This window comes from Hirundo rustica, chromosome 24 (assembly GCF_015227805.2).
Source record: "Hirundo rustica isolate bHirRus1 chromosome 24, bHirRus1.pri.v3, whole genome shotgun sequence".
NCBI lineage: Eukaryota > Metazoa > Chordata > Aves > Passeriformes > Hirundinidae > Hirundo > Hirundo rustica.
Genome location: NC_053473.1, coordinates 1,786,346 through 1,804,830, shown reverse-complemented (window position 1 = coordinate 1,804,830; position 18,485 = coordinate 1,786,346). Strand labels below are relative to the sequence as shown.

Sequence of the window (18,485 nt, the reverse complement as noted above, 5' to 3'; positions counted from 1 at the left end):
GAGTGCAGGCTCCAGCCCCCACTCCCCCACCACCTCCCCTGCTGCACGGAGGAGACAGAGACCCAGAGGAGCTCCAGCTGGCTGGGACCTGGGGAAGGGGGGCTCCACAGCAGGGCAGGAGGGGAAGAGACAGCTAGGGGAGCAACACCATGGAGCCCGCTTCTCCCCAGGGTGACGTGAAGAAGAGGCAACAGAAGGAGAAGTCCAAGAAGCCGGTACCACCAATAGCTCCTCGTCCACCCAGGGCTCTGTTCTGCTTAACCCTGGAAAACCCTCTGCGGAAGGCGTGCATCAGCATCGTGGAGTGGAAGTATCCTCTGGCTGCAGGGGCTGGGGAGCAGCGTGTGTGTGCCTGTGAGCATGGAGGGGTGCTGGGGGCACGAGAGCTGTCAGCCTGTTCCAGGCTGCTGCTGTCTCATCAGGCCTGTGAAAGGCAGTGAGGCACCCAGGGCTCAGGATGCTTTGGCAAAGGCAGTGGCTGTGCTAGCTGAGGAGCGAATAGGCTGGTGGGGAAAGCTGGGGCTGAGGAGGCAATGGCTGTGGGTCTGGCCATGGGCCCGTTGGTGGGGTGGGGCAGGGACAGGCAGGGACAGCCTGGGGACTTGTGGAGTGAATGTGATGTGTGTGTTGTGTGCTGGGGAGAAATGGGGAGCAGACTGTTGAGAGGGGAGGGGGATTGGTGTGTCAGGAGGGGGCACAGTGCCATCCTGGGGAGGGGATGGGGTCAGCCTGGGGACAATGTGATGTTCTGGAGAGAGAGGTTTGGGGGTGGGTACAAGGCCATGGTGGGTTGCTTGGGATGGCTCTTTGTGTGTATCACCATGTGCCTGATCCCACCGCTGGGCTCTGCCCTGGCGGGGCCTCCCCCAAATCCTTGCTGACACCATTGTCCTCTCAGCTCCCTTTCCCATCCCTCCCTGGTAGTGCTGTCACAGGTGAAGGCTTTTTGTGGGTGATATGTTCAGAGGGATAGTCTTTCTTTGTGCCTTTGGCTTAGGGTTGTAGTTTGGGTGTTGCTTTTTGGACCTTCTCACTGGGACATTGTAGAAATATCAAAATGTCGTATTTCTGCCATGCATCCAGGAACTATGTTCCCTTATATTTTATGTAAAGGAAGAGAGTGAGAGATGAAATATTTCACTTTGATTTCAGCAAAACGTTTGGGCTGTAGCAAAAACAATAGACCAGGGAACAGAATCAAGCTCTTCCACAACTTTTCTCATTTCAGTTGCTGAACCTTATCTGTCTGTTCTTTGTCTTGGCAAGATGATCCCACCCCTGGCCAGGCTTTATGCTAGGGGGTGGCTTGGTCACCTTAGGCTGGCTGTGTTGCCGTGGGAATACCAGAACCATGCCCAGAGATGCTGCTTTGTCCAAAGCCCAGGGAGCCTGTTGGCAGGCACGAGGGCATGCTCACAGCTCTGCTGGTGCCGGAGTTTGAGACCTCATTCCTTCACTGCAAGGGGACTCTCTGTCCTCCAGGGAGTGGGAGGAGAGCCAAAATTGGGGAGTTCTCATTTTCTGTGTCTCTGGCAAGAGAAACAATGGTTTTGTGGGCACACAGAAGGGAACTGTGCCCATGTCTTAAATGGGCACCGGAGGAAGAAACTTGTGTGTATGCCCGAGTGGCAGGGGAAGGGCTGGAAATAGGATTTGCATCTTGCAGCATGCTCAAACACATTCTTCCAGCTGGGCCAGCACATGCCAGAGCAAGTGCATAGCACGGGGAGGGTCTTCCCTCCATCAGTGCTCTGGAGGGGGACAAGTGGGTGCCCCACCAGAAAGGTGCCATGTGCAGGTGGTTCTGACCTGTGCAGGACAAATGATCCAGGGAATCAGGTTTCTCCAGTGCCTGGCTGTATTTATACCCAGATGCACCTGGCTGCCCTCACTCAGGGATCAGGGTATGTGACAGGGTCGGGTCGTTCCAGTTCCTGTGGTTATTATGGTCTGCGGGGACATGCAGGCTGCCAAGGGGAGATTAGCTGTGACCCTCTTCTGTGGGGGTACCTGGGCTGGAGGGTATGTGTACATATTCCTGTTCCTTGGCCCATCACTGCTGTACAGCTGCTGCTGCAGAGCACAGAGCTGAGCCCCAGGAGCGGGCCAGGGTCTTTTTCAAGCAGTTGAAAGGTGGGGACCATCACTCCACACAACCCAGGGTGAGGCAGAGGGTGTTTTTTGCTGAAATTTGCTCACATCTCAAAAAGTATGTTCATTAGAACAAGAAAATCTGAATGTTCTGCACTTTACTGGGTGTGTAATTCAGTTAGTCCAACAGCCTGATAGCTGTTGGGACATGTCTCACTATCTGACACCACCCTGGTATTTCAGGTCATTTTGTTGCCAGGAGAACTTCAGGGCAGATGGGTGAGGATCCTGGGGACCCTGGAGGACCACAGAGCTGCAAGACACAGCGGCCTAATTCCTGCAAGGCAGGTGTGGGCACCCTTGGGTGCTGTGTGGTGGGAGCATGCTGGACAGAAAGAAGTTAGATTGTGAGGCAAGGAGATGGGGAGGATGCTGGGGCTGTGTCAGCAGCAGGAGGCAGAGACACTCTACCCAGTTACCTACATGTCTGGTTTTTGGTTCAAGCTCTCCCCCTGCATTTCTACCTCATAACTGTGCCAGACTCGCAGAATCACGGGCAGCAAGTGGATTCCAGCTCCAGTTCCAGGAGCTCCAGTCGAGGTCACCCTTCAAGGAGGGCTTGTCTTACCCTGTCCAGGCAGGCAGGGAGGCTCCAGCCCCTGGGCTCTGCCTCATTACCTGGACACAAAGGGGAGCAGCTTTTCCAGATGACTTCAGTTCTTCAAATGTCATCAGGTTGATGGATAGAAAGGTCCAGGAAAGGGAAAAAAGCCTGTGAGGAGCCCAGGACACACCTGCCAGCACTCAGGATGGTGTGGATAGCCTGCTCCCCAGGTGCCCCTTGCTCTCTAATACTGGACTGGACACTGGTGTGGCCACCAGAGCCCAAGGCAGCCCTCAAGGGGGAATGCTGCAGGAAACAGAGTGGGGATCTCTGGAGGGAGAACCTGGCTGCAAATGAGGCCCTGGAGACAGAGTTTGAGCTCTTTGGAGGTTTCAGGAAGGTGAGAGCTGAAGCTTGTCTGAGAGGTTTCAATGCCCAAGCAAAGCAGTGACACAGCAGGAGCCTGGGAGTGACCAAGTGCCTGTCCCAGCGTCTTGATGGGGAAATAGTAAAGTCACCCCTTTAATTCTGAGATGTCACAGGGCCCAAACAGCACAGTTTCTACCTTGAAGGGGGTGGAGGAGTCCTCGGGCCGAGCACTGCGTTCACTCCCAGCCCCTGGCAGTCCCGGGGACAGTCACAGGAGCACTGCCTGTACTGGGCCACCAAGGCTGTAAGGACACCTGGGATGTTCTGCCAGAGGAGCCCCTGGATGAGCTGCCTTGCCCCTAGATACCTTCACAGGGGCCATCCAGCCACGGGAGACCCGAGCAGCAGGAGTCTCCCTCGTGGGTGCTCAGTGCAGAGGGAGCCAGGGCCTGCCTGCTCTGGAGGGGGATGCTTAGGTTCAGTGCCTACGTCCTGCAAAAGGGTCCTGACCCTTCAGGGTGGTTCACTGAAGGATGAGGAGGGGGAAGCTGCCAGCTCTGCCATCCCTTTGTCCTGTGTCCAAGCTGACCCTCTGCAGTGGCCGTGTTCTGAGTGTCCTGGCCCTGCAGCACCCGGGCAGTGCCTGAGGATGTGCCAAGGTCTGGCTGCTCTCTCGTGGGGGGACGGTTCTCCACACCCACCCAGGCAGGACAGGACAGGGCAGGGCAGGGGTGGGCTTATTCCTGCTTTTTTTTTCCTGTCTGCACTCCTTAACACTCCCTCTTAGACCCTTCGAGATCATCATCCTCCTCACCATCTTTGCCAACTGCGTTGCTCTGGCCATCTACCTGCCCATGCCCGAGGATGACACCAACATCGCCAACTCCAGCCTGGTAAGGGGCAGCTGGAGCCCTTCCCGCAGCTCCATGGGCTCTGTGGAGCTGGTGGCTCGGTGTGACACGGCTGCAAGGTGAAAAGAGCTGTGCTGGGGCCATCTGCTGCCCCAGGGGTGGAGGCAGGTGGTGCTGGTCCAGCCAAAGCTGCTGCAGACAGTGGGAGGCAGGGCTGGGAAGGAGTGACTGCAAAATGGGTTTTCAGAGGGGCTGAAAGCACCTCTGGGTTGAGATCAAAGGCGGCAGATCGTGTGTGGAGTACACGTGGAGGAAGGATTGATGCCTATAAAAGAAAAAAACTTTTGTCTGTTTTTTTTTTTTTAAATCACACTTTCAAAAGGAAACATCCTGTTCCAGAAAGGCTCAAATGGTTTGTTCCAGCATTTTGGAATGAATTTTTTCTGACCTTTCCTTTCAAAACTGCATTTTAATTTTGTTACTTTTTTATTTAAGAGGGGAAAAAAACCCTGTTTCTGTTAGGCAGAAAGGTTACTCCTTTCCAATCATTATTCCATATTCTTCCACCGTTGCTCCAGTTTTCCTGGAATATGATGTTTTGATGTGACCCAGATCAAGAGTTTGCACTATTTTTAGTTTACCACTCCTTTCTACTCTTCAGATTCCCCACTGTGGTTCAATCCACATTGATTTCCATTGAGAGACTGAGTGTGATGACTGAATCAGAACATCTAAATCCCCCTTTTAATGAAATGTTCTCTCCTGCTGGTTTTGGGACTCCTCAGGGTAAATGCCCATGGAGGATTAGTTCCTGGGGTGTTCCTTCAGCCTCCTGGCTGATCTGACCAACCTCCCCATCCCCTCGGGCTGGTTTTGGTTTCTGCCCTGGCCACGGGGGCACAGCAGGCTTTGGTAGGTGCAGTTATCTCAGGGCTGAAGAGGCAAAGCAAAGCTGGGGCAGGCTGACCATGGGAAGCAGGGGGTGGGGACAGTGGGGATGGGGGCTTCCCTCTGGGAGGGGGCTTGGGATGAGACCTGTGAGGGCAGAGCTGGGGGAAGCCCAGGTGTGTGTGGGGATAAGGGGATGAAGAGGCACTGGCCCCACAGTGGGGCTGCTGCTGGCCCAGGGCCTTCTCCATGAGCACATGGGCAAGGACCAAGTGATGTAAATTCATTGCATAAATGAAATTCCGGTTATTTTTATTTATTGTATATTAGATTACTTATGCTATACCCTCCTGGGGCATATTCCAGCCTGTTGCCACAGCAGTAGGTATCAAGAGCCAGGCACTCCCAGGCTGCTGTTGAGCCATTCCTGCTTTCTGAACCTCTGTCACCATGTTCTGGTGGCTTTGCAGGAGCAAACCCCGCTGAGAATTTAGCCAGGCACTGTCGGGGGCTCCTTTTTAGGAGCTTAAATTCCCCGGCATTCAGGTGGTTTTAGAGTTCTGGCCCTCTGCAAAGCTCTGTGCCAAACGCAGGAAAAGACGGAGTCTTCAAGGTTACATGCTTCGTTTATTAGTTCTTATCTTACAATTTTCTCAGTGTCCAAAAGATGTTTGCCGCGGCTCGGACATCTGGTGACTCCTCCTGTCTCTGGGCTGTCCTTATCTTTTATACTAATTGCTACGTATTCTTTATTTACTATTTATTACTAATGTCTATCACTATTACTAAAAAGGTCATCTTTACTCTGACCCAATCCTCACTGACTGCTTTGTGCCAACGTCACTGCAGAAATGGAGTGAGGGAACAAGAAGGAAGAAGAAAGAGACAACGCCCCAAATTCTCCATTTTGCCCCATTCACTTCAATGCCAGGAGTCCCAAACCCACAGTTTTTTCACCTTGTGATATACTAAACTACTATTTTTACACTCTTGTGGCCTGCAATGCTTCCTGCAGTGCAAGAAGTCTCTCCCATGGACTGAAATCAAATCCAGTGTCTCTCTGAGCTCTGGGCTCTGGGCTGGGGTCCCAGACCCCCCTGCCCAGGTCCCTGACCCTCCAGGGCAGCCAAAGGAATGCCCTGGACTCCAACAAGGCACCCATCACCTGGGGCATCTGGCTGTGCTTAGGCCTGCAGGTAGTGAAGAAAGGCTCGTTGAGGCATTTTCCTGCAGCAGAGAGGTGCTGGGATGTGTTTAATCTCTCCCTGTCCCTTTCCTGGCCCTTCATTGCGGAATCTTCTCTGGAGAAGAATGAGTTTATAAAAGGCATTGAAATTATTGAGAAGGTGAAATGTAGGAGGTGAAACAGAGTCAGGGCAGGGAGGACATTGCCCCACGTTGTTTTGGAGGCAGGACTGAGGTTCCCTCTCATCAGAGCTCACTGCTGAGGGCTGTCTCAGCCCCAGGTCCCTTCAGGTCCCTCCTGCAGCCCAGGCTCTCAGAGCAGTGACAGTGACTCAGCTTTAAAGCTGAGAGGCTCCAGCAAGGGATGCCTTGATAAACTACCTAAAAACAGAGGCTAGAAAAATTAAGGGAATCAAAAGTGTATTTATTGAAGGGCCTTCAGGTGCATTTAGGGCAGATAAAGACCCCCAGGGGCTGCACCCAAAAATGGACAACGGGTCATGGGTTCTCACACTTTTATAAGTTTGCTCCATTTGCATATTGGGGGTTAATCTTCCAATTACAGCTTCAGGTAGTGAAGTAATTTACCCCAAGTTTGCTCTCCCCCAACTCACTTCTGTTGACATTTCTCAGGGCCTGGGGCAGTGAGGTGTCCTTGATTCCCAGGCCCGGAGAGGAATTGTTGTGTCTGAGCAAAATGGGGAAGCAGCAGCTCCCACTGTGTGGAGTTTAGAGTTATACACTCAAGAACTGCAGGACTAAAAATACATGAAAAATAGAAAAGCTGAAATCCTAATGCATCACGAGGAGAATCTCAGGAAGAGAGGATTCCTAGGAGACCTCTGCTGCCGCTGCCTTCCTGCAAGATTGGAAAACCTGCAGAGCAGCCACACTCTGTGTTTCCAGGACCAGCCAGGGAACGGTTGCAGCCAGAGTTTATGCTAGGTTTAGAATTAGTCTCATGAATTAGTCTCTCTTGGTTAATCAGAACTCATTTTGGGGGGGTTAAAAAATGAAATACCATAAAAATGAAAATAACGAAATGAAATAACCATAATCATAAATTTTCTAAGAATCCGTTTTGCTTCGTTCTGGAAGAAGCACGGTTGTTTAATTTCAACACATTTCATTATTATTCTTTCTATATTAGATTTCTTTTGATCCAGAAGGGTTTTTTTTTTAAAATCTTGTTTGTATCTGATTTTGTCTTTTTCTAATGGAATCAAAATATTTTCTTCAACCCTGATGAAATGATTTTGACTTTTCGACTTGTTCAATAATTCACAGCATTTATTTTCCCTTTTACTTGTGTTTCCCGCTGTTTTTCACTGGAAACCTTACTCCAGGAACAAGCAGCTTCAGAGTGTGTTTGGCAAGGCAGGTTATTCACAGGGATTCACCCAAGAAAATACAGGTGGCTGTATGTGACCTGGCTGCCTGACCTCTTTATGAGCAGTGAAGATATAAAGTCAAATTTAGAGTACAGTTCATCTCCCAGGGCAGCTGAGCAGCTCTAGTGGGTGGTGTTTGACACGCTGCACACACTGAAATACCTGCTTTTCATGGAGCCATAGAATTGTAGTATGGTTTGGGTCAGGAGGTTTGTTCTACCCCCTGCTATGTGCTGGGACACCTCCCACTGTCCCAGCTTGCTCCAAGCTCTGCCCAACCTGGCCTTGGGCACTGCCAGGGATGGGGCAGCCACAGCTGCTCTGGGCACCCCGTGCCAGGACCACCCACCCTCACAGGGAAGAGTTTTTTCCTAATATTTAAATGTATTATCTTTTTTTCCCTAATATTTAAATGTACTGTCTGTCAATTTAAAGCCAACTCTCTTCTCAGTTTAAAGTTTTTCCCCATCAGTGGGGCTCAAGGGTGACTGCTTGGAGGGAGGCCACCCTTTGAGACCACCAAAAAGCAGCTGAGTCCTGAGGGCTTTGTAGGAGTGTCAGGGAGTGGAGGGACAGAGCTGGAGCTCAAGCTGTCAAGGAGACAATTTAAATAGCGCAGCCTCTGTGCAGGCACGCTGCTGGGGTCACAGATAATGGCTTTAAGTATCTTAGGTAGCACGAATGTTTGATGTCAAGGGGTGTGCTTCTGAAAATCCCACAGTTTTGGGTTGTATCTATGGGTTCGGGAATTCCTGTGTTTCTAAAGCCTGAACAAAGCCTCAGGTACAAATCAGTGACAGGAATAGGGGTGTCTGATGCAGTTGCAGCAGTCCCAGCTTTTCACCTGCTCTGGGGAGCTGTAATTACTTGTGAGTCCTGCATAACATCTGTGAGCGCAGGGCTGTGTCATGAGCATCTCAGGAACGCTGGAACAGTTGCTTTTGGGCAGCTGACTCGTGTCCCCCAGTCCCTGAGCAGAGTTTGCTGTCCGTAGCTGGTTTTGAAGAGCTGTGGGGCCCTGTGCCTGGAGGTTGGGACGGGTTTCTTGCTGCAGGAGACTGGTGATTGCATGTGGCTTTCCTAGAGCTTGGGGTCACCCTGGATCTCCTGGAGCCTTCCAACAGCTGTGACAATTGGCAACACTCCTGCATGTCTGCATGCACAGACTCAGTAAAACTCTGCAGAAAGTGCTGCTGCTCTGGTGGTGGCCCCTGGAGGGGTGCACATGCAGCTGTGTGAGCTGCCCCTGCCTCTCTCCCTCCCCTCGCTCTGGCCTGGGGCCACTGGTGATGGCTGGCACCCTGCCCAGCTTGTGGCTCGGCCACCTCTGTGGTCACCCTGGGGTTTTGGGTAGGCAGATGAGCCAGACCCCTCTCTCCCCCTCCAGCTGGGCCAGCAGAGCTCATCCTGAGTGCCACCAATAGCCTCCTTACCCTGCTCCATCACACAGCGTGGTCCTCATGCCCTCTGCTCCCCAGCTCCATGGAAAGGCTTCCTTGGAAGGGGCCTTGCTGCCCCTCTGCCCCCAGCCCTGGAGAAGGCTGGGCTGGCTGCAGCTTCTTGGGATTTCTGTTCTCCCAGCTGGGCTCTCCATACCCCAGGTCTGACAGGCATCACCGAGCCCTTGTTCCTGCTGCTGTCAAATCCTTCTGGTTTTGGTGACTGAGCTGGTAGCACCCACAAGAGCCTTTTCAAACCAAGCAGACCTAAGACATCTAGTCCAGGGAGAAGCCTCAGGAATGCCACCAAGGTGTCTCACAGACGTTGGAACAGGTGTGGGACAGCTGGTGTGACCTGAAGCAGTGAGGAGCTCTGGATAGCCAGCGAGGGAGATGCCATGGAGAGCAGCCTGTAGGACCTGGCCACTCTGTGCTCTCATGGCTGCTCTAGGGGGGTTATGGCTTTTCTGGTTCCTGTATCTGCAGTCCTGTGGTGTCTCTTTGTGGGAAAGGAGGAGCTGTGGCTGGAGAATGTGGCAGGGAAATCACAGCATTGCAGAGCAGCTAGGGGTGGAGTGACCTCTGGAGATGATCTACTCCAACCATCTTTAAAAAATCCACAAAACAATTCAAAAACTCTCCTGAATTCTTTCCTGCATGTCTTCCCATCCCAAGTACTTGCTGTGCTATCACAGAAGCCATTGTGGAGAGCAGAAGGGTTTCTCTTGATGTCTCTTGCTGGCTGTGGTCTGCAGCCGTCCCAAACTCTGCCTGCTTCCCACTGTGCCCTTCCCAAGCCAGGTGCCAGCTTCCCACCACTCAGGGGAAACTTCCTTGGCTCCAGCCCTCATTTTCATCTTGTTTCCCAAAGGAAGGGGATCCTATGAGATTGCTGTAAATGTATTTCCATACATTATCTCTCATCCCCTTCTCTGCCTCAGCTGTAGGATTTAATTCACCTCCGTTCAGGGCAGTAGGAGAAGGGCACTGAGCTGCTCTGTTCTGCAGAGGATGATTGCTGCAAGCCCCTGGGGAACACCTTTATGGATGTTTTGTGTTTACGAAGGGCTTAGAAAGATTTCAGCAGCACAGGTCCCTGTCCTGGTGCTGGCAGTCTGTGTGTCCTGGTCAATCCATTGTGCACCTACAAGAAATGTTTTTATTAGCGTGGGCTGGAGCTGCAGGGGAAAAGGGGAGCAGAGCCCACCTGGGACTGGGAGGCTCAGGAGGAGGTGCAAGGCTGATGGTACAGGAGCAAAAGGCATGGAGAAGGGCAGAAGGGAGAGTTTGGAGGAGTCAGGGGCAGTGTGAGGGCTGTGAGGTCTGGTTGCAGGTGAATGCTGCAGGGGTAGCTCTCCATGTGTGTTGTGGCCATGCTGTGCCCTCACCACCTATCCCCCACTTTTCCTGACGGGCAGACTTCATTCAAACCCTGCTTGGCCTCCTCCCTGGGAGGGCACCAGGGACATAAAGGTGGGGCTCATTCCAGAGTCCCGTGTGGCTGCTGGGACTCGAGCTGAGGATGCTGAGCAGGCTGGGGCTGTGTCACGTTACATCACATCACCCTGCTGCCCCAGGGCTCATCCCGCACCGCGGGTGGGGTTCCTGTGCGCCCAGACATGGCTGGAGCATGTGTGGAGCCCCGTGTGTTACACAGACCTTTTCCTAGTGGCTTTTTGGCTCTTTGTGCCCCTCCATACCAGTGGTGCCAGACGGCCCTGTGCCCTTCCCTGAGCATCCCACAGTGGGGAGGCAGCTCAGAATTCTGGGGTGAGGAGGGGACAGTGGGTGGCTGTGGCACAGAGTGGGTCCCCTAGAAGCTGGCCAGGTCCTCAGTGAAGCTGGCAGAGCTGTGTGTGCCCATGGAGTGTGCCACGAGTGCAGGGTCTGCAGTGTGGCCCTCATGGCATGGGCACGGGGTGGTGACTGGGCTGTAAGTGCCATCCCTGTGCTGACCAGGGCTGGAGGAAGCACGTGGCTGATTCCTTCTCAAATCAGCTGGGCACAGGAAGTGGGGTCTGCAGGGTGGGACATGTGGTCCTTGAGCTGGTATAAAGTCTGCCAGCATGAGATACCCTTCAGCTGCTTCCTGCTGGTCTAAGGAGGCTGCAGCTTGCCCTGGCTCAGGCCAGTGCATTGTAGCCACAAAAGTTTAACTGCCAGTACTGTGCTCGATCCCAGCCCAAAAAGGCCCCCACGTCCTGGGCTCACCCCCACAGCAGGTACGGGCAGCTGGAAGTGCTGGGGATTCTGCCCCTCTGCTCAGGTGAGACCCCACCTGCAGAGCTGCCTCCCACCCTGGGGTCCCAGCACAGGACAGACACAAACGTGTTGGAGCAGGACCAGAGAAGCCACAACGATGTTCCAGGGGCTGGAGCCAGGCTGGGGGAGCTGGAGGTGTTCACCTGGAGAAGAGGAGGGTCCAAGATCTCATCACAGCCATCTAGTACTTGAAGAGAGCTTATAAGAAAAATTGAAACAAACTCCATACCAGGGTCTGTTGCAGTAGGACAGAGTTTTAAACTGAAGGAGGGTAGATTTAGTTCAGGTTAGTTATAAGAAACAATTTTTATACGTTGATGGTGTTGAGGCCCTGGCACAGGTTGCCCAGAGGTGGGAATTTGCTGTTATGTCCCTCCCAGGCTGGGGCAGGATGGCTGAGGGCTGCCTGCTGCCTCTTCCTTGGCCCAGGTGTGAACCTTGCTGCTCACTGGCTGGACCTGGTGGGCAAACGCCCTTGAAGCTGTCCAAAGCACCGTTCATCTGCTCAATGGGACCCCTGAGGAATAGCAAGTCACCTTTTGATTCTGGGCAAGGGGTTTTCAGAGGAAAATCCCTTCTAGTGAGAGACCCTGGAGCCTGAGCCTGTTCTGCTGGAAAATCTGGGCGTGGAATTGACTTTTGCAGTGCTGGATCCTGACATCAGCCTCAGCAGCTGCATCCCGCTCCAGGCTGGATCCTGACACTCACCAGCAGCTGCAGGGCTGCTGTAGCTTGCAGTGAGCTTTCCTGTTTTTCCTCTGCAGCTGGGGAGACACCCCACCACAGCAGTGGCTGCAGCTGTATTTGCATGGGATTGCAAGGACAGGCTCTGGGGGACAGTCCAGGGGGCCTTTGTCCCCTTAGGGTGGGAGGTGAGCAGTGTTGAGTCTCTGTAGCCAAAACCTTGAGGCCAGAGGCAATGCCAGGATCTCTGCTCTCAGCCTAGCTGCCCTCAGATCCAAGGAGAAATGGCATTGTGTGGGTGACAGTCACATGGGGACACAGCACAGTCACTGCTTTTGGACACGTTAATTGAGCCAGCAATGCTTCTCTCTTGAGCTCTGCCTTCCTAAAAGGAGAGGATTTCCCATTTGGCAGGGCACGGGGACCCCGGGAGGTGTGCTCACAGCACTGCAGCATTCCCCAGTGAAGATCCACTCCCACTTTGGTCTCAGAGAGAGGTTTCTGCCTTTCTGAGGGCAATTCCCTGGAGATCCTGACAGTGATGCTCCTTGTCCTTCAGGGAATTTAGGCTGAGGAGAGGGACCAGAGAACACCAGGAATATAAATAGCCCCATCCACCTGGCTGCGTCAGAAGGCTTTTAATGCCAGTCTGGAAGGGACACTGGCAGCAAGGGCAGTGATGGCAGTGACAGGCAGAGCCAGCTGGGCACAGGCAGCTCCTGGCTGCGCTCCAGGGACAGAGGAGCTACCCTGGCCCAGCAGCTGCAGGGCTTTGCCATGTCCTGCCTGGGAGGGGGTGCAGCACCTCTGCCCAGTGAGTCCCAGGCCCGTTTCTGGCTGGTCACTTTGCCAGGTGAATGTCTGGCATCAAGCAGGGGGTCTTGAGCCCAAGGCCTCCATTCCCTGGGAGCTTCCTTATCATTCCAGGCAAAAGGGAAGCCATGGTACAGCTGGCTTGTCCCACAACGACTGTGTGGGGGCTCCAGGACTGACCCAGCAGGCCGTCAGCTGGAGAGGATGAGAAGGTGTCAGTGCTGTCTGTAGGAGGAAGGCTGTGGGGGGAACGAGAGCGTGAGCAGCACGGAGGAGAGCCAGAGAGGAGCAGTGCCCTGGGCTAGGCACATTTAGGTGGCTTTGCTGGAGCAGTTTGTAGGAACCATAGCCTCAGGCTCCTGGCAGGGGCCAGTACAGGGCTGTGGGGTCATGCTGCAGGCCAGAGAGTGGCGTGTGGTGGCTCAGCCCTCGTCCCCAGGGTGCTGCTTGGGGTGTGCAGCAGGTACCGATGGGGTGGCAGCAGGGGCTGACCCAGAGTCCCCGGTGAGGATACCAGGGGAGGTGACAGTCTGTTCTAATGAAGCATTCTCTCCTGCTCGCCTCTGCAATCCCCAGGAGAAGATCGAATATGCCTTCCTCATCTTCTTTGCCATTGAGGCCATGCTCAAGATAATTGCCTACGGCTTTCTTTTCCACACGGACGCCTATCTCCGAAACGGCTGGAACGTTCTCGACTTTTCCATTGTGACTCTAGGGTAAGGAAAAGTGGGAAGGCTGCTGCTGTTAGCTTGTGCCAGGCCTCTTCCACAGCCAGTCAGGGATTAGTTTTTCTGGTGATTGCGGTGTCTTTGGGGACAACTCCTCAACTAAGATCATGGCCTTCTCCCGTGGGCCCCCTGTTCCTGCTCTGGCATCCACTGGATCCTCTCTGACTTATTTCTTCCTGTCTTGGCTCCTTCATGCCTCGTAGGCCTCCTTGCCCTGGAGAAAGGGGGTGGCTGGGGTCCTCCAGTGTTTGCACATGGGGTGGGAGGTCGCTGGCTGTCAGCAGTGGAGCTGTGCCTGGGAGCTGGACTTGCCAAGAGCTGTCCCCGGGTGAGGCTGAGCATGGCTGGCACTCCTGACCTGGCTTTTCTGCCTGCAGAGCTCTGAATCCTTAGCTCAGATTTCTTGGTTTCCATTCTCACGCCCTTTTCTTTTTCCTTGTCCTTCCTTCTGCTTCTCCTTCCTTCCTTCCTTCCTTCCCTGTGCCCTGGCTCTTTCAGGCTCATCACCATGACCCTGGAGCAGGTCAATGTGAAGCAGGCAGGGCCTTCGGGGGGAAAAGGCGGCTTTGACGTGAAGGCTCTGCGAGCGTTCCGTGTGCTGAGACCGCTGCGCCTGGTGTCCGGAGTGCCGAGTGCGTGCTGGGTGCCCTGCTGTCACCAAGGGCTGGTGGCTGCACGGAGCCTCTGGGCCTGGCCAGGGTGGGGAGCCATGGGACAGGTTTCTTGTTGTGGCTGGATCAAGCCCAGCCAGGGAGTAGGGGTAGAGGAGGCACGGGTTCGGGCTTGTTCCTCCAGCTGGTGGTTGTCAGCCCTGGGCACCTGCAGGTTGGCACACACCCGGCTGCCTGCGTGCCTCAGTGGCAGTGCCTTTGGGTGGCCAGTGTGAACGGGGGCCAGGATCTCGCTCTGGTTCCTCAGAGCAGGGGTCTTTTTCCATAACTCGTGTGAATACACCAGGGTGAGAGCACCAGAACAAAGGGAGGGGCATGAAGCAGCATTCAGCACTGCCTGGCTCTGTTGTGCTCTTCCACGTGCTTTCATGGTGGGTAGAAGAAAGGAGAAAGGATTTCCTGCTTCAGAGATTTCAGTCCCATCCCACCCGTGCCCCTCTTCTCTTGGCAAGGGGAATTTCAAAGGCTGCTTGTTGATGGGCTGGCAGGGATACAAGGTGCACCCAAAGCTGTCTAGGCAGTGGTTGACCTCCTCTCCCTCCATCTTTGTGCAGGCCTTCAGGTCGTCCTGAACTCCATCATCAAGGCCATGGTGCCCCTGCTGCACATCGCCCTGCTGGTCCTCTTCATGATCATCATCTACGCCATCGTCGGGCAGGAGCTCTTCAAGGGAAGGATGCACAAGACCTGCTACTACCTTGGGACAGGTGGAGCTGTGGTGGGAGGGATGTTTGAAACAGCAGGCAGCTGGGCGTGAGGGGTGGTGAAAGGGGCCCCATTTGGAGGGGGAGGAACCGTTTGGCCTGACCTGCTGCTCACACCACGGCTTTGCTCCTCAGATGTGATTGCCACAGTGGGCTCAGAGAAGCCAGCCCCGTGCACCAGCTCCGGCCACGGGCGGCACTGCAGCATCAACGGCACCGAGTGCCGCAGCGGCTGGCCAGGGCCCAACAACGGCATCACACACTTCGACAACTTCGGCTTCGCCATGCTCACTGTCTACCAGTGCATCACCATGGAGGGCTGGACTGAAGTCCTCTACTGGGTATGATGCCTTGTGGGGCTACCTAGAAACAGAGGGCAGGCAAAATTAAGGGGATAAAAAGCAGTTCTATTTATTGAAGGGCCTTCAGGCACATTTTGGGCAGATGAAGACCCCCAGGGGCTGCACCCAAAATGGATGACAGGTCACAGGTTTTCACACTTTTATAAGTTTGCTCCATTTGCATATTGGGGGTTAATCTTCCAATTACAGCTTCAGGTAGTGAAGTAATTTACCCCAAGTTTGCTCTCCCCCAACTCACTTCTGTTTACATTTCTCAGGGCCTGGGGCAGTGAGGTGTCCTTGATTCCCAGGCCCGGAGAGGAATTGTTGTGTCTGAGCAAAATGGGGAAGCAGCAGCTCCCACCGTGTGTGGAGTTTAGAGTTATACACTCAAGAACTGCATGACTAAAAATACATGAAAAATAGAAAAGCTGAAATCCTAAGGCATGGGGCAGGCTGCAGGACTTTGTGCCCAGCTTGGCACAGGTGATGCTCAGGGCAGGGAATGCCCTCCTAGAGAGAGGATTCCATGGTGGGGCTCAGTCTTTGCCAGTGAAAGAAATCCTGCTCCCACCGACCTCCTTACTGTGATGCACATCCCATAGCACACCCGTCGTGTAAGCACTGCTGAAGCTCTCCGGGTGGACAGGAGATTGCTCCAGCTCCCACCTGCATGGAGGGGTTTGGCCCAGGCACACAGTGAGTGATGGATGGATGCTCCTCCAGCAAAGCCCATGGTTTGCAGTCCTTGGGAGACAGTCGTGCTGAAGCCTAGGCTTGGGGCTGATGTTTAAACCTGCTTCCAAAATGTTTGGGTGCGGATGTAAACCAGGCACAGAGTCCCAGGCAGCCAGGGCTTGGAGCCAGGTTTGTGTGCCACCATCCCAAGCAGTCCTTTTGCAGGGGGCAAAGATCCCAGAGGCTGTTGAGGGGCTCTGAGGGGAAACAGATGGAGGACAGTGCCTTCAGCATATTTCACCTGCATCTCTCCCTGCCAGGTAAATGATGCCATGGGGAATGAATGGCCCTGGATCTACTTTGTCAGCCTTATCTTACTTGGCTCCTTCTTCGTGCTCAACCTGGTGCTGGGGGTGCTCAGTGGGTAAGTGCCACCCTGTCCTTTCTGCCAGCAGAGGAGTTTTAACTGGTTTGAACTATACCAAAAAAAAAAAAAAAAAAAAAAAAAAAAAAAAAAAAAAAAAAAAAGCCTGGAAAAGTTCTGTTCTTCTCCCTCTCATTCCCCACCCTTTATTTATTTTGCACGCTTAGAAATACTGATCTGTGGGTTACTTCTTGTGTTTAGTGTCCATGGCTTTCTGAGGTTTGAGCTCAACTCTCAACACAGAAATCTTTCCCCTGTGGCACAAGCAGTCCCAGCCCGGGAGCACGTGGGGTGTGGTGTGTTCTGCCAGCACTCGCAGCAGCTGGAGCCGAGCAGGGAGCAGTGGTTCCTGTGGGTCTGGACGCTCCTCCCTGGTACCCTAGGTGCCCTCCTGCTGCGAGCACACACAGTTTTCTCAGCCTAAGGAGAACATTTTTGATGAGGGCAAGGGATCAAAGGGAAGGATTGTCAGTCTAATTACTGCTTCAGCAGTCTCGCCCAAGTACACCAATGAGCTGTCATCAGTCTGTTACCACAATCCAGGCCAAATTCAATTAGTGTTAATTCTCCCAGCAGTGCAGTTAAGACCTGAGATGCTGCACTCAATCTACCATGCTCTGCTGTGGGACTGCTGCCGTCACGATTCTGTTACTGGGAAATATGTGTTGTCCTGGGACGTGAGGGGGACTTTTCTCCTCAGGTTTGTGTAGGGTGAGGGTCTTTTTTATGTGTTTCAATGACACTCATCACCTCTATTAGTTCACTCGGTTAGTTACACCCTAACAACTTGGTTTGGTTAGGCCTCTCTTATGACAAGAACCATGCCATTGCAACATTAAAACAAACTGGGTGTTACTATAACTAAAACACCTTTAAAAGCACAAGATAAACCACAGGAACTTGATGCTTGTGTAGAGTTGACTGTAACTGCAGGACAGGCTGGACTACAGTCATCTGATTCTGGAGTAAGTTACTGGCATGGTAAAGGTTCTGAAATATTTTTGCAAATACAGCCAAATTATGTTTGAGATCAGGAAAATTATTGTTAGAGTGTCTGAGACCTATTACTAACACATGGCAACACCAGCATGGCTGGGCAGCAGGTCTGCACCCCTGCCAGACGCCAGAGGAGAAAAGAAATGAATGAAAGAGAGCAGGCAGAGTGGGCAAGGACATCGGCAGACCTGTCCTTTCCAAGTTACCATGGAAAGCGTCCTGTTTACCTGCCAGGTGATGAGCTCACCTTCTCCATATGGAGAGCTTGGGGCAGCGTTTGCCCCCCAGGTGGGTGAGCCCCACTCTGAGGCTTAGCAGGACGGGGAGCTGCCCTGGCCAGGAGCCTATCCAGCTGTAGCACCCTGCAGAGAGAAGCTCCCGAAGAGCAGCAGCGGTGGGGAAGGAGCTCTGCCTGCCATCAGGCATCAGGGGAAGGGCCCCTGTGACCTTTCAGAGTGGGCCAAGAGAGAGGAAAGCCACTGGAGTGGTGTAGTGCCCGTGCTGGTGGCAGGGTGGCTCAGGACTGTCCTACAAAGCCTGGCCTGGCACAGAGCTGTGGTTCCTGAGCTCCACGCCATCCCCTGATGCCGGAACCCTGGAGGCTGAGAATTTCAGGCCTTCTCTTCTAAAAGGTACTGACTCTCAAGCCGGCACTACATTTGACTTGAGGCCGTGGAACAGGCTCCCAAAATTGGGTGATGGCGTTGGGGTTGTGGGTGTGTAGTTTGAGCAGTTTTGTGCGATCTCACAATGAAAAACTTAGAATTTAAGATTTTAGTGTATAGTAATATATATGGGGCAAAATGGAGGATTTAAGGCATTGTCTAAGTCCTTCTTCTTCACCTTCTTCTTCATGGTTTTGGGTGGTTTTTCCAAATTGGGTGAAAAAGGCCCACATTGCAGACCTTGGATGGTCAATTAGTGAGTCAAAAGCATAAATAATATAGGTGCCATCTTGCTATTGGGTGATTAGTGCTTAAATAACCTTGGAAAGAGTTAGAGACACCTCCATTTTCTACCTTGCTAGTTAGAGCTCACGGCTCGTGAGACTGCGCTATAGATAAAAAATAATAAACACTGAGTCCGAACGCGAAGCTGCGACTCCTGTGTGTTAATCCCAGCTCTAACACAAAGAAAAGAAAATAAGAACTCAACAGCCTGAGCCTCTGCTGCTTGCCTTGTCCCAGGGAGTTCACCAAGGAGCGCGAGAAGGCCAAGTCGCGGGGCACGTTCCAGAAGCTGCGGGAGAAGCAGCAGCTGGAGGAGGACCTGAAGGGCTACATGGACTGGATCACCCACGCAGAGGTCATGGACAGTGATCGGGCCAGGGGAGAAGGTACCAGCTCTGCTTGGCCACGGGCCCTTA

The 18,485-nt window shown here is 53.3% G+C and overlaps 1 protein-coding gene across 1 annotated transcript in view; it reads left to right on the top strand.

Annotated features, from left to right (window-relative positions):
• The first annotated feature begins 14 nt into the window (after positions 1 to 14).
• Positions 15 to 18,485, top strand: part of CACNA1S (calcium voltage-gated channel subunit alpha1 S) — a 47,359-nt gene continuing 28,888 nt past the window's right edge. Inside the window, exons 1-8 of the mRNA XM_040085425.2 lie at positions 15 to 310; positions 3,852 to 3,957; positions 13,154 to 13,293; positions 13,804 to 13,937; positions 14,531 to 14,683; positions 14,816 to 15,021; positions 16,020 to 16,123; positions 18,307 to 18,455. Coding sequence (XP_039941359.1) covers positions 150 to 310; positions 3,852 to 3,957; positions 13,154 to 13,293; positions 13,804 to 13,937; positions 14,531 to 14,683; positions 14,816 to 15,021; positions 16,020 to 16,123; positions 18,307 to 18,455 — 1,153 coding nt within the window. The 5' untranslated portion in view covers positions 15 to 149. The remainder of the gene's footprint in view (positions 311 to 3,851; positions 3,958 to 13,153; positions 13,294 to 13,803; positions 13,938 to 14,530; positions 14,684 to 14,815; positions 15,022 to 16,019; positions 16,124 to 18,306; positions 18,456 to 18,485) is intronic.